General features: G+C 42.8%; 1 protein-coding gene across 1 annotated transcript in view; it reads right to left on the bottom strand.

Moving 5' to 3' along the window:
• Positions 1-7,901: 7,901 nt before the first annotated feature.
• NCOA6 (nuclear receptor coactivator 6) overlaps positions 7,902-22,361 on the bottom strand; it is a 53,095-nt gene continuing 38,635 nt past the window's right edge. The window contains exons 14-15 of the mRNA XM_065414358.1: positions 13,580-13,728; positions 7,902-8,496 (exon numbers count right to left, since the gene is read on the bottom strand). Coding sequence (XP_065270430.1) covers positions 8,450-8,496; positions 13,580-13,728 — 196 coding nt within the window. The 3' untranslated portion in view covers positions 7,902-8,449. The remainder of the gene's footprint in view (positions 8,497-13,579; positions 13,729-22,361) is intronic.

Below are 22,361 nucleotides of genomic sequence, written 5' to 3'. Positions count from 1 at the left end.
GGTACTATCCCCCCCCCACACACACACACACCCACATGACCCAGGAGAGCGCTCACAGCCAGTCAGGCTCTATGCGAGGGGAGGGGCAGACTGGGGGGAGGAGCCAGGGGGATGACTGTCATTCCCCCTCCACCTGGGTGGAACTTGCATGGAAAGGGCAACATGGCCCCAGGCCAGATTCTCTCTTCTGCAGAGCTCCTCTCCAGGGGAGCCAGGGCCAGAGCCAGTGGGGAAATATAGCCTCTGCCTGGCTGACCCTGCCTGCCTGTGGATTCTCCCACAATTGGCCTGGTGCAGAATCAGAACCCACATCCTCTGCCATGCAGCAGTAAATTCTGCCCTTCTTAGTTGCAGGGGGTGAGGGAACTGCTTCGCCCCATAAACACCACTGGCCCTGCTTTTTTGAAGTCAACAAGAGGTTGGCTTCAATGGGGGCACGGGCAGCCCTTGAGCACAAAGCTGGGGGGAATGCCCCCCCTTTTGTTTTAAAACATTTATGTAGGGCCAAGTCTGAAGCCACATATTCTAGCATTCTGCATAGAACACCCCCTCGAAGCAGTCCTAGATAAGTGATCCTGGTTCAGGGGCTGAATTCAAAAGCGGGTCACAGCAGCCCACTTAGTCCTTGATCACAAACACACAAGCAGTCCATGATGCTAGACTCTGCCTACTGCATTTTGGCCGGGTTTCATTTGCATTTAAAGGGTGATGAGGAGCGCTGCTGGGCGACAAGCTGGGTGCCATGGAAAGCACACCTGCCAGTAGAGCTGCCCTTGAAATCCAGCCCTTCGAAACCAGCACCTACAAGTACCACTTCCGAGAGGCACCCGCTCTGCTGGGAAAGCCCAGCCTTGAGGAAAGTCAATTCGGTCCAGCAGGGCCCCTTTCTTTTAATATTGCAAAGTACAAATTTAGGTATGTAGCTCATCCCAAAGCTCCTCTCTTTAGGAACCTGTTATTTCTCTTTGCACCTTAGAGACTAACAAATTTATTAGAGCATAAGCTTTCGTGGGCTACAACCCACTTCTTCGGATGCATAGTGGGTTGTAGCCCACGAAAGCTTATGCTCTAATAAATTTGTTAGTCTCTAAGGTGCCACAAGTACTCCTGTTCTTTTTGCGGATACAGACTAACACGGCTGCTACTCTGAAACCTGTCATTATTTCTCTTTGTATATTTTAAAACCGTATGTAGCTGTGTGTGGAGCAGTTTCCTTTTCTCCCCCCAAGGCCCAGGGGGGAGGAAATCCATTAGTGTGTTTCATGAAGGCCATGCACAGTACCAAACTCTCCTGCGATGTAAAAAGTCCATGTTTGCAAGGGCACCTGGCTAGGATAATTCCCAGCCCAACTCTCTTGCATAGATTGGAGCTGAAATTGGGGGTTTCCAGTTATGGAAGAGGTGGTTTTTTTAACAAATGAGCATGGCAGATATTTGTTATTTAATAAATAGACAAATATGACTGCAGTGAAAAGTGAAGGTTCAGCAATGGTCACTAAACTGTAGCTAAGAAAGCGGTCACTCCCCTTGATAGTGGTTCTCCACCATTTCCATAATGTAACGCTATATTACAACAGAAAAAACCTTTGGGACCCCTCACCCATCTAGCTAGTTGTGACACACACACACACACACACACACACACACGTATGTGCGCAACCTGTTGGAGAGCCCCAGGTTGAGCATGCATGCTTTAAAATAAGATGGGAGACAAGTATATGTCTGGATGATGCATCTACTCCCCCAAGCTCTGAACTTCTCCAGGAATGTGACCATTCTTTCATGGCATGGATACCTAACAGTACAAAGAATAGTATGATGACATTGTCTGCACTGATGGCGCACCTCACCCTGTAATCAGTTGGTTACTTTCTCTTTAAACAGATTGAATTGGAAAAGAGGAGGAGAAGTAAAACTGCTTGAGGTCAAGGATGTGGAATTTCTTCTGTATCCCTAGGGCACCTTTGGAACCTCTTCTGTAGACTCTCTGGGCCTCCTTCGCCTCGCCCACCGTTTTTAACTCCACTGACCTCTCTCTGGCCAATTTGACTCCCATGTAGGATCAAAGTCAGGCCAACCATCGTCTTTTCTCCTTTAGTTTCAGGTGCCTCCTCTATGCCATTCTAGAAGAACCTTTGACTATTATGCAGTTTGGTATGTTCACCTCCGTCCGTTTCTCCTGCAGCTGTTCCTGTGAGCTGTCAGAGATACAGCCATTCTATGAACACCTCCTTGGCCCAGCTCTCATTCCACTGAACTGCCTGGGAGTTTTGTCAATGGGAGGGGGAATAGGGAGATTAGAAGAAAGTCTATTTATAAATAAAAATGGGGGAGGGGAGGGGAGAGGAGGAAGTGCTCTGGCATGATTAGTAAATCACTTTTGTTTTGACGTGTGAGAGTTTTGTGAATCCTCATAACAGAGGAGATGCTGCCTCCCCCTTCTGCTCACCCCCCAAAAGGCAGCCTGGCACCTGGAGCATGCACCAGCGGGCAGCTCTTGGAGTGCGGAAGTGAAAGGGTGACAGCACTCTCGCCAATCAGAAACACAGGGTCAGATTTTTAAAGGGCCGCACTGTAGCCTCCGGCTTTATGCCCTTGATGCAGGCACGAAAAGGCTCTTTCTAAAAAGTTAGCTCATGAAATTTAATTTAAAAAACAAATCCCACATTTTCCTCAAAGAAATGGTTATTAAAAAAATGAACGGCTCCATCTAGTATCCCAGCTGATGCTGACTTATTGCTTCTTTGCTCAATAAACACCTGCAGCTTCAAGTTCTTTACACCTCCCTACCCCCTTTGTTTACAAGGAGGTAGAGGATGTGGGTTAGCACCTGATGAAACATTCAGCCCGTACCCGTCTAAACCCACTTGGGCAACACCAACTTCCCTAATAATAGGTCTGCCTGATTAGGCTCTGAGATATGTCAGGCTCATTGTTCTAGCTCAGCACGTGCTCTTCTCCACACTAGCTGCCTGCCTGCAACTAGCGGCTCTTCGGTCAGAGGGAGTCTACACCAGCCCCCATCGTTACGGCCACCCCCATTGCCACTGCTCAGCCTTCCTACATGGAGATTCAGACTCTGGGTGAAAGCCTGGCTCCACTGAAGTCAATAGCAAAACTTCCTTGGACTTCAATGGAGCCAGGCTTTTACCCTTTATCTCCAGGGTGTGGGAGATCCTATTCCTTGTGGGGAGAGGGGGAAAAACCACCCTACTAGCATGTAACTTGTACAGGGTCCACCTGTATGAGAAACCCCAAACGTCTTTGCTGTTCCAACTCCTTCTTGCCTAACAGCGAGCGGGGGAGCAAAGCTGACCATAAATACAAACTATTTTAAACATCCAATTCTCACTGCAAACAACTTGTATCTAATTCACTTTTGTGCTTTCAAAATCCAGCTTTTACCCTTCCTGAGACAAAGGTACAGCTCACACTGTAACAGCAACATAGTAATATTCTTTTCTATTGTATCAGAACTGTATCTGTAACGTAGCATTTGAGTGTTGCAATATTTTGTGTATATATATATATATCTCTCAACTCCCACAACTAGGTATTATACTCATAATACTCTCCTATATGCATTATACCTCTTCATAGTGTATTGACTGTGTATGTGCCTTTCACCCTTTTGCATGGTTTGGTAACAAATTAGGGAACCATAGTTAAAGTCCTATGCAAAAAACGACTGGGAATTTAAATTACAAAAAAAATTCTGCAGCTGTATGTTATTGTGAAAAAAAAAATAGATCTGGGATTTTCAAAGGAGCCAACAGAGTTAGGCCCCCAAATACCCTTTATTTTGGTACCTAAATCCCCTATGCACCTTTGGGAACTCCTGCTTAAAATCTGATTTCCCACCAGTTTGAGGGTGAAGATAGAGTATAAAGATGACATGACTACCACCAGCACTTTGCCAAAACACACTGTATGTTAAAAATCCATTTTTTTCCCTTTCAAAGGCTTATCGAAAGAGGAGGTACTATTTGGTTTGAAAGGGTTGCCTTAAACCTTCTTAAAATGAGTTTGAGAACATTTTCTGGTTTTGCCATCTCCTTTCCCCTCCCTCCACACCACCACTCTAACAAGCAGCAAATTTTGAGTGTGTGCGCATTTGACCTGTTTAGAACACAACCCAGATGACCAAGCAGATTAAACTCCTAGTAGGTTTTTTCCCCCAGCTCTGTTCAGCTGAGAGGGTGATTTAAACCTTAGAATCTATTGTACGCCTTACAATAGCAGGACAACTTTTAAAACAGGGGTTTTGAGAAGACAAAAAAAAAAAAAAAGCCCCACATTTTCTACATCACTATACTGTAGGAACTGAAACCTAGTTCAAAACAGAAAGCTAACAAAATACGTTCTTGTTGTGTGTTACATGTTAAAGCAATGTAAGCAAGGCTCGTAGAAAGAGGGAGTCTACTTCACGTAGAATACTGTTTAAACATTTGCAACATGTTGACAGAGCGAAGGACATGACTGCCTGGGACATGTTATGTGGTGTGCGTGTGTGTATGTAACATGGTTTTGGTTGTTAGATTGTAATGCTGTCCTGGAAAAAAAAATCTAATATAAAGGAAAACCACAAGAAATTAAAAAAAAAATCTATATATTTAAAGCATACTTCGTGTGTGTGTTTTAAATCATAAAGGGAACCAGGTGCAGTAAAACTCGTTACATCCACCATTCAAAATCCAGTAGCGTATTTCACTGACTGTAGCAAGTGTTTGTTCCCGGAGGATGGTTAAGCACTGCCCTAATGAGGGAAGCACCAGCGTTTTACATGTCAGTACAGATCAGAACACAGGATTTCAATTTCACAAGCCTGCAAGAAGTTTAAATAAAAAGTAGTAAAGGGTCATGCTGCTAATCACAGTTCTTGTCCATGCAGACAGCGGGAATCTGCTGGAAGATGTTAAAATAAAAGCCTTCGGCTCAAAGTGATGCATTCTTGATACAGCACATCTCAGTCTGTGTACAGTGGCAGGAGACCTTAAATTGAGTTAATAGCCTTCGTACTAATGGCCTTTTCTGAGGCTTGGTGGAGAATACTGTCCTTAAACAAAAGAATACTAAGCTGCAGAATTTTGCTACCATCCAAAGTGGGGGGTTAGGTTTTTATTTCTAAGCTATCTCCGCACAATCGTATGTTTATCTTTATCACAACATCCCATTCACATGATGGGTTTCATTTTAACATGTTTACAGGAGGCTCTGGGCTTAGTGCCATTCTCCAGAGTTCACACTGGACTCACTGGCAGAGAGGCAGCCCCCTCAGCTGTGGAGCAGGACTCAGAAACAAAGTTGGTTAGGCTGAATATGGAAGGGAGAAGGCAAAGAAAATGGCATAGAGATGAAAGGATGCAAAGCAGACAAACCTCAGTGACAGGGTGGAAAGGAATGAACTGGACACTAGCTAGTAGACTGACTATAGCAGTAAAATTATATGGGTCTAGTAATACTGGTAAATTTCCCTACATAAACGAGCCCGAAGGGTTGGTAGGAAACTCAGACTAGATATGTTTTTTCCTCTCCCACAAGCCAGGTGGCAACCCTACGCTGATCATCTCCACAAGGCTGCCTCTTTGATCAAACAATTTCCAGCCTATGTAAATCCCAAACTAGCTATACCAGCAGAGGTTCATCAGCTTCCCTCGCCTACAGAGCACACGGAGGGATAAATAATGCAAAGGGTTGGAGCATTTGCACCATGCACCACAGCCCAGAAGGGTGCAGAGACGAAAGAGGGAGTCTACTTCACGTAGAATGTGGTTTAAACATTTGCAACATGTTGACAGCTAACCTCCCTAGAGTCAGAACAGAACCCTCCAGTCCAAAGACATATTCTGCAACATTTTATATGTAGAAATCCTAACCACAGGTGCCGGCTGAGTTACACACTGTCACAGAGTCTAGGATTTCCAAACAGTGGTGAGAGGTGCTTCAGGAACAAGGAGATCCGTTTTATATTAGATATCCAGAACAAAAAAGGGGACTAAGTCACAGCCATTCTCACAGGAAAAGCAAATTTAGAGGTACTGAATGACTTAGCGGACTGGTTATGAGATACAGCACTTCTCACCTCAAGGTCAAAAGTGTCCAAAATGGTTCCCATCTGAAGGTGGTTTAGTGGCCTCTAAGTCTTGTGGTTTTGCTCCAGCTTCCATTCATAAAAAATTTCACCATAACTGCCCCCCCTTGCTGGCAATCTCAGCAGCAAGGCCAAGAATGGCATGGTAAGAGACCAGATTACCCCTTCCTCATAGGTCTGGTCCCTCAAGTTTCAGGCCCATTGGTAGGGTTGTGTGGAGAAGACTGCACTGCCATTACACAACTTGCACCTGTTCTGTGGAAAAAGTAGAGCTCAGTTTCCACAAATATCACCCCAAGAGTTTTCACCAGCATAACAAATAAAATGTAAGGCAAGACTTAATGAACCTATAAATAAACCCAGGGTTCCCACTTACACAAAGGTTTTAGGGAAAGTGACATGTGGACCTCTTCCTGGGTCTGATCCTGATCTCATTAAAGTCACTGGGAGTTTTGCCATCAACTTCAATAAGAACAAAATCCGGTGCAGTGTGATCTTATAAGTAGGAAAACACAGAAATATTAAAATAGCTTAGTTTTACATCTTAACTTGTTGAAGATGGCAGGATTTCAAGGAAGCAGAAGTGTGGAGGTTGGAAGTGAAAAGGTAGAATAATTGTCCCTTTTCAGGGTTTTGGCAAAAATCTCTGAGCCATACTGCCTTCCGGTGGCTCTTCAATATCCCTGCATCAGGAGTGGGTAGACATTTTTGGGGGAAAACTGATTTTATACAGTAAACCAAGGTATCAAAAGAGCATTACTGAATGTGGCTCTCTGAGGGAAGTTAACAGTTTCAGAACACAGGTAACATCTACTGCCGTTTGGCCCTAGCCCAGGGCAGAATTTTTCCCTCTGAAGTTTTATATGCAAAAAGTTCAGCTTTCTGGGGCAGCCCCTGACCAATCAACATTTGGCATTTTTGGCACAAGACAGCTTATTTGCCACTTTATGTTCCACAGGCCATTTTTTTACAAGGTGCAATACTTGTCAAAATCACCTGTGTGCAAGGTAACATGCAACCTAGGATGACTTGTGTCTGAGGCCATGTCTACACTTACCTAGATCGGCACTGTTGCAATTGATGCAGTGGTGTCAATTTAGCAGGTCTAGCGTAGACCCCCTAAATCGAGCACAGAGTGCTCTCCAGACAACTCCGGTAGGTACTCCAGCTCCCTGAGTAAGGGAAATCGGCAGGACAGCATCTCCCGGCGACACAGCGCGGTAAGTCGACCTAAGCTACATCGACTTCAGTTACGTTATTCACGTAACTGGAGTAGCATAACTTAGGTCGACTTACCACGGTAGTATAGACAAGGCCTCAATTTCTTACCATGAAAGCTTCCCAGCACAGGAAGGCTGACCTACTTTCTTGTGTAGTACACGTGAACAAGTCACTACTGAGCGCAGAATACTTATCCAGATAAAACTTCCAGGTACCAGATTTCAGAAAGTCTCCAGACCGCATTCTTCTATGCAGTATCTTCCTCTTGGTGAACACTTCCACATGGAGAAAGCTATCTTTTGGGGCGCCTCGGTCCATATTAAATGAACGCATCCTGAAGACTGGGGTCCTATTGGGATCCAGGATGTGGGCGGACGTCCTGAAGACTGGGGTAGTAGGCTTTGAATATTTTCTTGCTTTGCAACAACAGCTGCACTAGTTAATTCATTTGTGGTTAAACAAATTCCTCTTTAAAGCTCCAAATAAGGAGCTTGTAGGCCTAGAGCTTCAAGTAATCCATTCAATCTCCCTGTACAGTAGTATGCTGCTGCTAATAATAATACAACCCAAATTATAGGACAATAACATTTATTTAGAGCATTAGGGATTCCACATTATACAAACCCTTCAATTTATTTGTATTTCACTGGTCTGTTTCTACAACAAATACATCCGATCTACTTTATAATAAAATTATTTACATTTCCAAACAAGACTGGGTTTGCCTGTAACCCTCTTACTGCTATTCACATACAGTACTTAAAACAACAGCACAATACATCATTTTAATACCTAAAAATGGCAACCCTGTAATCTAATTTTTTTTTTATGAAAAGTGGAAACTTAGAAATAAGTTTACAACTGCCTTTCCCTCCCTCGCATTTCTTACAACACATTAGCCTAATGCACTAACTCTGGACTTCATCTTAGAATACCAGAGGGTTTAACAATAACCCAATATTATATCCATTTATTTGTTTTTAGAAAAAAACTTGCACTTACTGGGAACAGTATAATATTCAGATGACTTTACTGTACATCATTTTATTCTTTTTTCAAAAAAAGAAAAATCACAACTCAAAATTGCTATTGGTAAATTCACACTCATTTACAAGTCTTGTGTTTCCGTGCAGTACTTTACTTGGATTTTCTTCTTTTAGACTGCATTGCACTGGCATTCGTTTCTGAAATTAAAAGGAAAAACCTGTGGATGCTAAGCTAGTAAGCCTTTCAAGAGAGGCACACACATTGCTTTTTTTTTTTTTTACATGTTAAAAAAACATACTGTGGGGGAGGAGAATTCAGACTGTGAGCTCCCCAGGGCAGGGATTGTTTCTCATCTTGAGTTTTTACGGCACCTAACCCGATGGGTCCCTGATCCTGACTGAGGCCTTTAGGCAGATAGGACAATCCCAAATAAATAATGATAATAAGCTCTCAGTAGCTTCTCTTGCAAGGATATGTGCAAACAGCTTCCCCGCTCACAGGGATGTCCGGAGGCTTAAAATTTGCAAAGCTCTAAGATCCTTGGCTGAAAGAGGCTGTGTAAGTATTATTACTGTATTAGCTCTAGTTATGATTCTGCCATCTTGCAAAGCACTGCCACAAAAAGAAACCCAGGAAACATTACACATGGCTTGAAGAACTTGAACTACACAGTTACATGTGCAGTGCTTAGGCACTCCAGAGATGGGTGTAATAGGAAAAAAAATGAATGTTTTTTGGAATGTGCCTTTTAAGTGCAGACTCTATTGGTCCCACTACAGAGAGGGCTTGAGTCCTGATGTTACACAACTGTGTATGAAACTCTTGCTTTTGCTTAATGTATGGCTGCTGTAGGGAGAATCCACTATGCTTCACTAATAACTTGCATCGCAAGTTACAAAATACTGTAGCACTTCAGCCGTGGAAACAGAAGTACTTACAGAAGCTAGAGCGAAAGTAGAGGACATTTCAAGTGCACTCACAATTTCCATTTTAAAGCAGTAAGAAAAATATTGAGCAAGGATTGAGGAAACCTACATCCTTACAATTTTAACTAAATACAACACTGTAAAAGTTTGTGATGATTCTTTGGCTCTTTACAATGTCTTCTGAAGACTATCCTTCGGTAACAGTCTGCATTTTAAAACCACTGGGGAAAAACAGTGTTGCAAGGCAACAAAGCAAAAAACCAAATCCTGTGTGCAATTCTGGTCTCTCATGTTTAAGAAAGATGAATTCAAACTGGAACAGGTGCAGAGAAGGGCTACCAGGATGATCACAGAAATGGAGAACCTGCCTCACAAGAGGAGACTTGGCCTGTTTAGCCTAACAAAACAAAGGCTGAGGGGAGATTGGTTTGCTCCCTATAAATACATCAGAGAAATAAATACCAGGGAGGGAGAGGAGTTATTTAAGTTAAGGGCCAATGTTGGCACAAGAACAAATGGTTATAAACTGTCCATCAACAAGTTTAGGCTTGCAATTAGACAAAGGTTTCTAACCATCGGAGGGGTGAAGTTCTAAAACACCCTTCCAAGGGGAGTAGTGGGGGCAAAAAACCTAATTTGTTTCAAGACTGAGTTTGATACATTTATGGAGGGGATGGTATGATGATGTTGCCTACAATGGCATATGGCCCATTCGCGACTGTTATCAGCAAATATCTCCAATGGCTAGAGATGGGACTCTAGATAGGGAGGGCTCTGAGTCCCCAACAGAACCTCACCCACTCATTCCTTCCCGACCCCAGATACGGCAGTCAGTTGGACCCTGAGCATTTCAGCAAAATCCAACAGCCAGAGAATTGTTTCCCACATGTCTAGCTTTTGGATCTTGCTGAAATGCTCAGGGTCCAACTGATAGCCATATCTGGGGTTGGGAGGGAATTTCCCCCGGTTCAGATTGGTAGAAACCCCAGAGGGATTTCCCTTCCTCTGCAGGATGGGACACGGGTCACTGGTCACTGGCTGGTTTGAACTAGAGTAAATAGTGGAGTCTCAATAACTTGAAGCCTTTAAATCAAGATTTGAGGACTACAGTAACTCAGCCAGAGGGTATATTGCCAGAGTGGGTGGGCGAGGTTTTGTGGCCTGCGATGTGCAGGTGGTCAGACTAGATGATCATGCTGGTCCCTTGTGGCCTTAAAATCTCTGAGTCTAGAAAACACAATGGTACGTCCCTGTGCCCATTAAATGTTACTGTAGTAAAGTCAGCATGAATAAAAAGTTACAAAATTTGATTAATCAAAAGCGACAATGATAAAGGCTGCAGCCAGGCATGTTCCAGTGGTTCTCAAGAGTATCTGTTCAGTGCCACTACTCAAAAGTGAACTGCACTAACAGGCATGACTTATACCAACTGGAGTTTTTTGCTCCTAGAAATCTGTACCAGTCAGTTGAGTTTAGCTCCAAGCAGTCATGCAGCATTCATATCCTTTGGCCACAAGCAACACTAGTTGTAGGGTTTGTTTTCTGTTTGTATTAAATAGGGTTTCTGGTGTTTGGTAGAATAAATGGCAAACTTCCACCATTATATGGAGTACTGTTTCAATCACTCACTTTTGGAGCCAATAGTCTAATGTCTTCTGAACATTACTGGAATTCTAACACCGGTCACTACCCAAAACTACAAACTAGTGTGTGCCACATATATAATGATCACGTAAAACTGACTCAGTTTGCCCACTTCTACAACTGTCCTTGGGCTGCTTCTACCTTGCTGCCTTTCAGCAAGGGCATTGCACACATGAGCAGGTCTGCAAAGCTACAACCCTCTCTTCATTTAAATCCTTCCTGTGTAGAGCCACTTCTTCCAAAATGCCTACAAGAACTAGCCAAGTATTTCTCTTCCAACAATGTCTTTTACTCCATCTTACTATGCACTAGATTTTGTTTAGAGAACTTGCATCACCTCTCCTATCCCTCACTGCACAGTTTCTGAAGTCAGTTTGTATGTTTCTTAGTGCACGGATTGTGCTTTTATTTATAATGAAAGGCACCTAACACATTCCTGAGTGCATTTAAAATAATAAATACACTTAAAAAAAAAAGTTCTCATTCGCTATTAAAAGGTAGAACAGTCAGAAGTATGCACAAATGACAAACTTCTTCAGGTTCCATCAGTTCCCTAGCTAGCCATGACAGGCATAGTGTGTTTCCCCTGAAAAATTCTTGGGTTTTTGTTTTCATTTTTGTCTTCGGTCCTGAGCTTGCCCAATCACCTAAATGGGAGGAAAGGAAATCAAGGCCCTGTGTACAATTTGGTAAGCTGGACCTAGATTCTGTGGCAGCTTCAGATACATGGTTAAAAAAAAAAAAAAAGGAGGTTTTTATTTCATTAATAGAAAAACAAATAGTGGAACAAACGTGTTGTTTATTCCGATACTAAATACCATTTATTTTATGCTGTTCCCACATTTTTCGTTTTTAAAATGCCATAGTCTGTCATGTTTAGGTTTCAGAACTAATCTACTACAGTGAATGGGGCAGGTTACACCTCCCAAAGCTATTGTTTCAGGCTGCCTCAAACTCATGAAGACATCACTGTATCACTCTACATTCTGTTCACATTTTCAAACTTCTTTAAAATCATCAAAGATCATTAATTTTTAAAATGAAAGATGAGATTCTGGAGCACAATTATGTTACAAGAAGTGAATTTCATGGCCATGGGACCGCAGAATAAATAGATGCCTCAATGCAATTTTTGATACTCATTTCAGTACTATATTTAGCTGGAAGTGTTCTCTGGAACACTTTGAAGGTAAAAATGTAAACATTTGTAATGTTTCCAGTGAGGGAAAAGGTTGCTGAATTTAATTTGATCAATTTCATTTCATTATAAATCTGTGTTATTTCTTAATGTTCTATATGTTATCTTTAAAATATTGGCTGAAAATTCCTCTTGACATTCTCTCTACATCATTACATGAGTCTCACCTACCAGAACTTTACTGACATGAGACTGACCCCATCAGCTCAGTCTTCACTTAAAAGTTAGGTGGACGTAGGTATGCTAGTCAAGGGTGTGAAAAAGCCATACCCTGACTGATGTAGCTATGCTGACCTAACTCCCAGTGTAGAGGCTGCTACGTTGAAGGGAGAATGTCTATGTCAACATATGGCCTGGTCCACACCTAAACAGGTCAACCTAGCTATCTCACTCAGGGCTGCGAAAATGCCCTGTGCAATGTAATTAGGTCAACCTGACCCCCACTATAGACACTGCTTGGCTGACAGAAGAATTCTTCCATCGATCTGCATATGACCTCTCAAAGGGGTGGATTTATTACAGCAATGGAAAAACCTCTTCGGTTGCTGTAGTAAGAGTAGACCTACCCATAGCTACTGTCATTTGAGGATGTGGTGTTCTTAAATCAACAGGAAAAAATGAGAAGCAGTTCAGCAGTTACTCCCCCATAGCTGCGATAGCTCTTGTACCTGCTTGTGCCCAGCCCTGCTCCTGCCTTTGACCCAGCCTTGCCTCACTCCCGGTAACCCAGCTCCGACCCTCAGCTCTGGCATCTGGTCTCTGACTTCTGCTCTGACCTGTGACTCCAACCACTAGGACTGACTCTGGCACCACCCACTAGGCCTGACCACCCACGTCCCCGTCACTGACATCATGAACCAGGCATTCTACCAGTGAACATGTATGTGCCACACAAATGCTGCATACTTTGTTCCTGACCATAGCCCTTAAAGAAATAAGACACTCCTGCAACTGCTGATGCCATGGGTTAATATCTGTAACTTTAGGATTTCACATGTTCTTGGACAGAACAGCTGAGGATCTGTGTACCAGCACACAAAACTCTTGGACTGTCATTGAGGCAGCATTCTAAGCATGCCTGAGCAGCATAACAAGACCATTTGGATTTGCGAAAGCAGATCACACACTAGAAGACATAAGCTTTTGTCTGACTTCTTTCAGACTGTAGGAAAAATGTCACTGTCTTGCCTGAGTACACTTCTTTCAATGTCTGCCCATTACTGCCAAGAGTACTATATTTTAAGAGTACTATGATTTTTTTGAATGCTATGTTAATGAGTACTACAGAAAACAAACTACAGTAAAAAATTTGCATACAAGAGATTTACTGCAGGTACTGAACTATGTAAACTTCGAAACTCCAGCCTGTCTCTAACTCATCAGTACTAACTCTAGGGTTAGGAGCATACACTGAACACCACAGGCATGGTGCACTTATTCAAATGACATTATTATTTTGGAAACTACTTCACTTCCTGCCCATTCCACATAAAGGATGGCTGTGCATTTTACCTTTTGCGGTGCTAGAGGCAGATGATGGCCTGGAGGACCTCTTGCGCTGTCCATTCTCTACTGTTTCCTGTGAAGCAGCAGATTCCTCTGTTCTTGAATTTCTTCTACTTGGAGTTTTAGATTTTTCACAACTCTCTTTTGCCTCATTACTAATAAAGTGAGACAAAATATTTCTGGTGAAGTGCAAGAACCTTTTTTTAATGCAATTCATTAGACAAGCATACAGGTACCAGTGCCAGATCCTTAGCACTGAAGATATGAAATGCTAGGGATAAGGGAAGAGAGTATTTGAAACATTCAAATGACCGAGAAATTAGGTATATTTTAAATGGTCAGCAGATATCACCATTACTGAAGTCTAGGAAAAGTCTTAGTTTATATAAGAAACTGCTATAATAAGGAAATACAGAACTGAAGTCACAGATGAACACAAGAGAGAATTGTGAACTTTTAAGAAGGGACTGTTGTCAACTATTTTGCACAACTAAGAAGAGTTGCTTCACTAATCTTTCTAAATGATTTATTCCCAGACCAAAACAGGCTTTATTAAGGTGGGTTTAATGCGTTAAAAGAATTAATAACAAAGTGCAGTTCTGCCATGAAAAGTTATTCTACAATGGTACTGTGGGGCTTCACATTTATTTTCTCTCACACCATATTAGCAGGTGTTTACATTTAAAACTGTTTACTCATTTCTACCAGCCTTGCAAACTCATCTTGTGCTCTGGGAATTAAGCTAAGTTATTTGCTTCTCATACACAGACACTAGTAAGTTTCACTGTTGTATGCAGTGTTTTTGCAGCCGTGTTGGCCACAGGATATTAGAGAGAAGGTGGTTGAGGTAATACCTTTTATTGGACCAATTTCTGTTCGCGAGATAGACAAGCTTTTGAGCTACTCAGAGCTCTTCCTCAGGTCTGGGAAAGGTGCCACAGCTAAATAAGAGGTTAAACAGATAGTTCAGCACGTATTTCTAAAGGACCATTCAAGATGAAGTGCCCCGTTAACACCCCTGTAGTCACTGGATAAAAAGGGGGATCAGTGGGTTACAGATTGTTGTCATAAGCCATAAATCCAGTGTCTTTATTAAGACCATGACCAGACGCTAGCAGAACAGATGCAAAACCTGCAGACATCTCTCCACTGCTACAATGATCAACATCCCCCACAACACTCTTTTCAAGATCCATGGATCCTACACATGCTACTGTGTACCTCATCCAGTGCACTAAATGCCCCAACAACGACTATGTGGGTGAAACCAGACAATCACTATGCTCTTGAATGAGCTCACAGAGAAAAATTAAAAAAGACATTAAAAAAAACCCCGTATCACCTATGGGTGAACACTTTTCAGAAAGCGATCACTCTATGTCTGACCTATCAGTCCTCATCCTCAAAGGAAACCTGCACAACACTTTCAAAAGGGGAGCCTGCTGCTAGACACTAAAAATCCTGACTTTAATAAAGATGCTAGATTTATGGCTTATTACAACAATCTGTAACCCACTAACCCCCCTTTTTGTCCTAGGACTACAGGGGAGTTAACAAGCCACTTCACCTTTAGAATATGGGCTAACTACTCATGCTAAACTATCTGTTCAACCTTGTATTTAGCTGTGGCACTCTGAGTTACCTTTCCCAGACCTGAGGAAGAGCTCTGTATAGCTCGAAAGCTTGTCTGTCTCACCAACAGAAGTTGGTCCAGTAAAAGATATTACCTCACCCACCTTGACTCACCAGTAAATTTCAACAGGCCAAATGAAGCCCTCAGTGACATCTATGCAACCCTATTGTCTTCTGTGGGTTCACAAGGTAACTAAGTGGAACCAATTAAACAACTCTCTGTTGATAACACACAAGAAGGAACAGAATTCACTTCATGCCCTCTTCATGTGACGTCTCTGCAGGACTAACCAGAATAAAAATGTATTTTAGTCAGCAGTCCTGAGTCTGAAAAAACACACAGAGGAGATCTGTAGAGTACAAAGATTCTATTTTTACATAGTCACTTCTAAGAGGAAATCCTCATTTTAAGAGAGAAAACTTATACAAGTTTGTAGTTTTAACAGCTGATGTCTGAAAGCCAAGGAATTCAACAGTCAAGTTACAAAGACAAAAAGGCACAGAACATTGGCAAGCATGGAAGGGCAGAGAGCAGGTAACCAGGTAGGCAAATAAGTATCCCCATTTTACATATGGGAATACAGAGGCACAGAAAAGCTAAATGACTTGCCTAAGACATAAAACAAGTGTCAACACTAGGCTTCAACCCCAGCTCTCCAGATCTCATATCTAACCCACTAGATCAGTGTTTTTTAATGTGTGGGTTGCAATCCCCAGTGGGGTCACTGGAGGGATTTAGGGGGTTGCAAGCAGGGCCAGCACTAAAGGGTAGGAAGCAGGGAAATTGCCTGGGGCCCTACACTACAGGGGGCCCTGCAAAGCCAATTTACATGTTTCATGGGGGGCTGAAGCCCTGAGCCTGCAAGCTACGGTGGGGCTGAAGCCCTGTGCCTCGAGACGTGGGGGGCTGACAGGGTCAGCTCTAGGTTTTTTGCCGCTCCAAGCAAAATAAAAAACACCTTCAAGAGGGCAAATGCCGAAGCAAAAAAAAAAACAAAACAAAAACCCTCCGAAAGCACAACTGCCGAAGCAACAAAAAAAACCCCTACCCAGAACGCAGCCCTGGAATTGTGCCGCCCCAAGCACGTGCTTAGTTTGCTGGTGCCTAGAGCCAGTCCTGGGGGCTGAAGCCTGAAGCCCTGAGCTTAAGGTAGGCTGTCGCAATTTTTTCTAGGGGAGTCACGATTTTTTTTTAAGTCCAAAGCGGGTTACCAGCACAAAAAGATTGAGAAACATTGCACTTTAGACTAATCCATTAGATTAGCGTTCCACATGTAGGTCCCTTAGCCTCTGTTTTCCCATATGTGATTAGTAAAATAAAGATAATGATAATTATCTACTTCAGAGGGGTGTTGTGAGGCCTACCCAAATAACATTTGTAAATGCCTGTAAGTATGACGTCCAGTCACTGGCAGAGGTGGAAATGGAACTGGAGGTTTGACTCCCCATACCTGTGATTAATGCACAAGACTGTGTGACATTTGAAGGTGCCATTACAGCCACTGCCCTTGCTGCTTTTACAGGGATTAGGAAATCCAAAACAGCCAGAGACAACCTTTCCTGAATTGTGTATGACCTTTAGTACTTTGCATGAGGCAGGGCTCTCCTAATGTGCGTGATACTTATGCGCAGTTCTGGAAGTCCACATTCAGCTTGGGAGGATTCCTTAACTCCATAAAAACTGACTTGCAGAAAACTTCAGAGGGATTCATAAAGTGACACACTCTGCCAAAAAAGCCATTACCTGTTTCCGAGTCACTGATAACTCAGAAGAAAGTTATGTTGAATGCTTTTAGATCAATGTCCTAGAAGATAAAGCACAAGATGGGGTATTGGTGTCTGTTACAGACCACCAAATCACACAAGAGAACAGGGTGACCGGCTTCTTTGCACCTATCTAAAATGTTAGGGGGAAAAAAGGTGTGTGATCATGGGCAACTTCAATTTGAGTGACATATGTTGGAGGTCTCATGCTGCCAGTACTCAAACATCCTTAGAATTTCTAATATTACAGATGACCATTTCCTAACTTAAAGTATGGCATCCAATACAGGGGAAATTTTATATTAGACTTGGCCTAAACTGATGAGGGGGAACTGATCACAGAATTAAAAATTAATGGTTGCTTATGTACAGGTGATCATGACTTGATCACATTTATAATGTGCAAACAGAATGAAGTCCAGACTAGTAGTACATATAGTTGGTGCATTAACAGGGCCAATATTACAAAGCTGAAAATTATTATGAGACAAATCATCTGGGAGGAAAAATTTAAATCAGAAACGTGTGACTGATAATTTGTAATTGTTTAAGAACACTTTACTAGATGCCCAAAGAGCCACAATCGAGGAAGCAAGCTGTATTGGTTAAAAAAAAGATCTGGTTTAAAGAGGAAGTGAAGGCACCTATAAATTAAAAAAATATATATATATATATATATATATATATATATATATAACAAATGAAAGAAAGGGGAAGTAGATAGTAATGATTATAAATCAGAATTTAGGAACTGTAGACAAATCATAAGGGACACAAGGAGAACTCTATGGCCAGCAGAGTGAAGAATAAGAAGAAGGGTTTTTTTTGTTTTTGTTTTTAAGTATATTAGGAACAAAAAGAAATCTAACAATGGTATTGGTCCATTAATAGATGAAAATGATAGAATTAACAATAATAATAATGCAGAAGAAGTACAAATGTCCAATAAAAATTCTGTTCTGTATTCGGGGAAAAACAGATGATATAGTCATATCATATAACACACTTTCCATTCCACTAGTATCTCAGGAGGATGTTCAACAGCTGCTACTAAAGTCAGACATTTTTAAATCAGCTGGTCCAGATAACTTGCATCCAAGAGTTTTACAAGAGCTGGCTGAGGAGTTCACTAGACTGTTAAAGCTCATTTTCAATTAGTCTTGGAACACTGGGGAAGTTCCAGAAGACTGGAAGAAAGAATATTTAAATATCTACAGAATATTTAAAAATGGCAAACAAGATGACACGGGTAATTATAGGCCAGTCATTCTGACATCGATCCCAGGCAAGATAATGCAGGATAATAGGGGAAGGGGGAAAGAGGCAGTGGGAAAGGAAGGGAGAAGAGGAATGGGGCAGGGGGATGGGGCACTGGGGCGAGGGGGATAAGGGCAGGGAACAGTGGGGAGAGCAATGGGGAGGGGATGGGGCAGGAAGGCAGCTACGGCAGCACTGGGAGGCACGAGAGCGGCAGCATTGTTTCAGCAGCTGGCGCCGGAATGATCGCAGCTCCCATGTTCCGGTCACCAGAGCAGCAGCAGCAGCTGGGGATCCCCCGTTAAGCTGGCCCATCTCTCCCCAGCACCAGCAGCCCAGGTACCACTCCGGGATGGGGAGGGTGAGAGGGGGGAGAGCCAATGAACCAGGGGAACTGGCTTCAGCACAAGCATGCACATGCACACACACGCATTGCCCCCCCAAATATAGCAGTCAAACTACACCTATGCTTGTGTGGCTGACAGGCTGATGGTGTCAGGGAGCTGATACTCAGCTAAGCACAAGTAGGACTCCCTCTTGCTGGAGGCAGGAGTAATGAGGTGACTCACAATCCTGGGTACCCCAAGAACTGTCACACTGATGTAGTCAATTAATGAAGAACTAAAGAAAGTAACATAATTAATGCCAGTCAACATGAGTTTTGGAAAACAGATTCTGTCAAACTAACTTTGTATCTTTTCTTGATGAGATTACAAGTTTGGTTGATAAAGGTAATAGTGTTGATGTAATATACTTAGACTTCTGTAAGGCGTTTGACTTGGTACCACATGACATTTTGATTAACAAACTAGAACGACATAAAATTAACACCGCACACATTAAATGGATTAAAGCAGGGGTTCTCAAACTGGGGGTCGTGACCCCTCAGGGGGTCACAAGGTTATTACGTGGGGGGTCGCAAGCTTTCAGCCTCCACCCGCAGACCCTGCTTCACCTCCAGCATTTATAATAGTGTTCATTATTTAAAAATGTGTTTTTAATTTATATGGGGGGGTTGCAGTCAGAGGCTTGCTGTGTAAAAGGGGTCACCAAACAAAAGTTTGAGAACCACTGGATTAAAAGCTGGCTAACTGATAGGACTCAAAAAGCAATTGTAAACAGGGAATCATCACCTAACAAGTGCGTTTCTACTGGGGTCCCACAGGGATCGGTTCTTGGTCCTATGCTATTAACATTTTTATCAATGACCTGGAAGAAAACAAAATCATCCCTGATAAAGTTTGCAGATGACACAAAGACTGTGGGAATAGAAAATAATAAGGAGGACAGGTCACTGAGCGATCTGGATTGCTTGGTAAGTTGGGCACAAGCAAACAGTATGTGTTTTAATAGGGCTATACACCTCTACCCCGATATAACGCGACCCGATATAACACGAATTCTGATATAACGCGGAAAAGCAGTGCTCCGGGGAGGGGAGGGGGGGCTGCGCACTCCGGCGGATCAAAGCAAGTTCGATATAATGCGGTTTCACCTATAACGCGGTAAGATTTTTTGGCTCCCGAGGACAGCGTTATATCAAGGTAGAGGTGTATGTAAACATATACATCTAGGAACAAAAAATGTGGCCATACTTACAGGATAGAGGACTCTACCCTGAGAAGCACTGACTCTGAAAAAGATGTGGGGGCTGGGGTGGATAATCAGCTGACCATGAGATCCCAATGCGATGCTAAAGGCCAAAGGGTATTGCGATCTTTGGATGCATAAAAGGGGAATCTTGAGTAGGAATAAAGAGGTTATTTTATCTCTCTATTTAGCAATGGTGCAACTGCTGCTGGAATACTGTGTCCAGTTCTGGTGTCCACAATTCAAGAAGGATGTTGATAAATTGAAGAAAATTCAGAGAAGAGCCAGGAGAACGATTAAAGACTTAGAAAACATGGTTTATAGTTAGGGACCTACCAAATTCATGGCCATGAAAATGTGTCACGGACCATGAAATCTGGTCTCCCACCATGAAATCTGGTCTTTTCTGTACTTTTACCCTATACTATACAGATTTCACAGGGGGAGACCAGTGTTTCTCAAATTGGGGGTCCTGTTCCAAAAGGGAGTTGCAGGGAGATTGCAAGGTTATTTTAAGGGGGTCGCAGTATTGCCACCTTTACTTCTGCACTGCCTTCAGAGCTGGGTGGCCGGAGAGCAGCAGCTGTTGGCCGGACACCCAGCTCTGATGGCAGCACCCTGCCAGCAGCAGTCCAGAAATAAGCGTGGCAATACAATACCATGCCACCCTTACTACTATACTGCTGACTTCAGACCTGGGTGGCTGCCGACTGAAGGCCCAGCTCTGCAGGCAGCAGCACAGAAGTAAGGGTGGCAATACCATACCATGGCATCCTTACTTCTGCGCTGCTGCTGGCGGTAGCTCTGACTTCAGAGCTGGGATCCCGGCCAGCAGTTACCGCTCTCCAGTTGCCCAGCTCTGAAGGCAGCGCCACCACCACCAGCAGCACAAAAGTAAGGGTAGCAGTACTGCAACCCTCTACTACAAAAACCTTGCGACCACTCACAACTCCTTTTTGGGTCAGGACCCCTACAATTACAACACCATGAAATTTCAGATTTAAAGAGCTGAAATCATGAAATTTATTATTTTTAAAATTCTATAACCATGAAATTGACCAAAATGGACCATGAATTTGGTAGGGCCCTATGTATAGTGATAGACCCAAGGAGATCAATTTATTTAGCTTAACAAAGAAAAGGTTAAGGGATGACTTGATTCCAGTCTGCAAGTACCTACATGGTGAACAAATATTTGATAATGGGCTCTTCAATCTAGCAGAGAAAGTTCTGACATGATCCAATGGCTGGAAGTTGAAGGTGGACAAATTCACACCAGAAATAAGGTGTAAATTTTTAATAGTGAGGATAATGAGTCATGAGGGGTGGGGGTGCATTCTCCATCGCTGGCAATTTTTAAATCAAGATTGGATGTTTTTCTAAAAGATATGCTGTAGGAATTATTTTGGGGAAATTATCTGGCCTGTATTATACAGAAGGCTAGACTAGATAATCACTATGGTCCCTTCTGGCCTTGGAATCTATGAATAAGACACAAACATATTTGGAGTTCCCAGACACTTTGGAGTCACATAATGTGTCAAAAAGAGTTAGGAAAATGTTCAAGTGTTGTAAGCTCATTTTGTGAGCCCTCATATCTCCCATATGTCTGGTTTGTTAGCCTCATTTTATCAGAAAAATTCTGCACTATAAGACTCTCTCACCCACGAAATTTCAGTTTAGCTTTGCTGAAGCTAAAGGGAGATTATAATGGTAGGCAATTTCCAAACTTAACTATACAATTACGGTGATAGCCCAGTGCATGCAACAAGATAGTTTATTTTAAATAATTAACTCAGCAACAGCCCCAGGAACTCTGCATTATTTTTTCTGCTGCCTTCGAGGAGGGCTACACCTAAGGAGGATTCAGGGAGGGTGCTCCGACGGCCGAAGGCAGCTCTGGTTCCCCCCTCCCGGCCGGGGCAGCCCCAGAGCCTGCAGAGGTTTATAGCGTTAGCCCCCATTTAGAGCTTGGTACTCCCCACTATCCCAATGGGCCCTACGTCGGTAAGGTTTACCATTTGCCCTGGCTAACAGCTATTCTGTTGTAGTTAGAAGAGCATGAAAGATATGATCAGTAGTTTTAGCATAACTATTTTCTCTCTGTCAAAAGTCTAGCAATATTTCTATCATTAGATACTCCTATAGTCAATTTAAGGTTCCCACTATTAAAAGGTGTGGCCCAAAACATCAATAGACCAGTACTATCATGAAAATCATACTTCATCCTGATGTTTAACCACCTGAGTTACTGAATACATTAGCCAGCACCTGTCCATGTATGTTCTACAAGACTCTGCTAATATCAGTTTTCAGCAGAATAAACGATAGCAACCATATACAAAGTTCTGTTCAGGCTGATGTACAGAAGGGGTTCCCTGGCATCTGAAGGAGGTCTTATGGCAACCTCCATGAGATGCTTCCTGAGGCAGAGAGCCCAACCCTTCTTGGGTACGGTTGAGGAAGGACTGATAGATACTGCACCTGGCCCTCTCCCAAGGTGAAGAGGCAGTGTTGATGTTCGTCACTGACCGAGAAGGAATGC

Source organism: Emys orbicularis, chromosome 12, assembly GCF_028017835.1.
Source record: "Emys orbicularis isolate rEmyOrb1 chromosome 12, rEmyOrb1.hap1, whole genome shotgun sequence".
In the NCBI taxonomy this organism is placed as follows: Eukaryota; Metazoa; Chordata; order Testudines; family Emydidae; genus Emys; species Emys orbicularis.
This window is presented reverse-complemented; position numbering and strand designations above follow the sequence as displayed.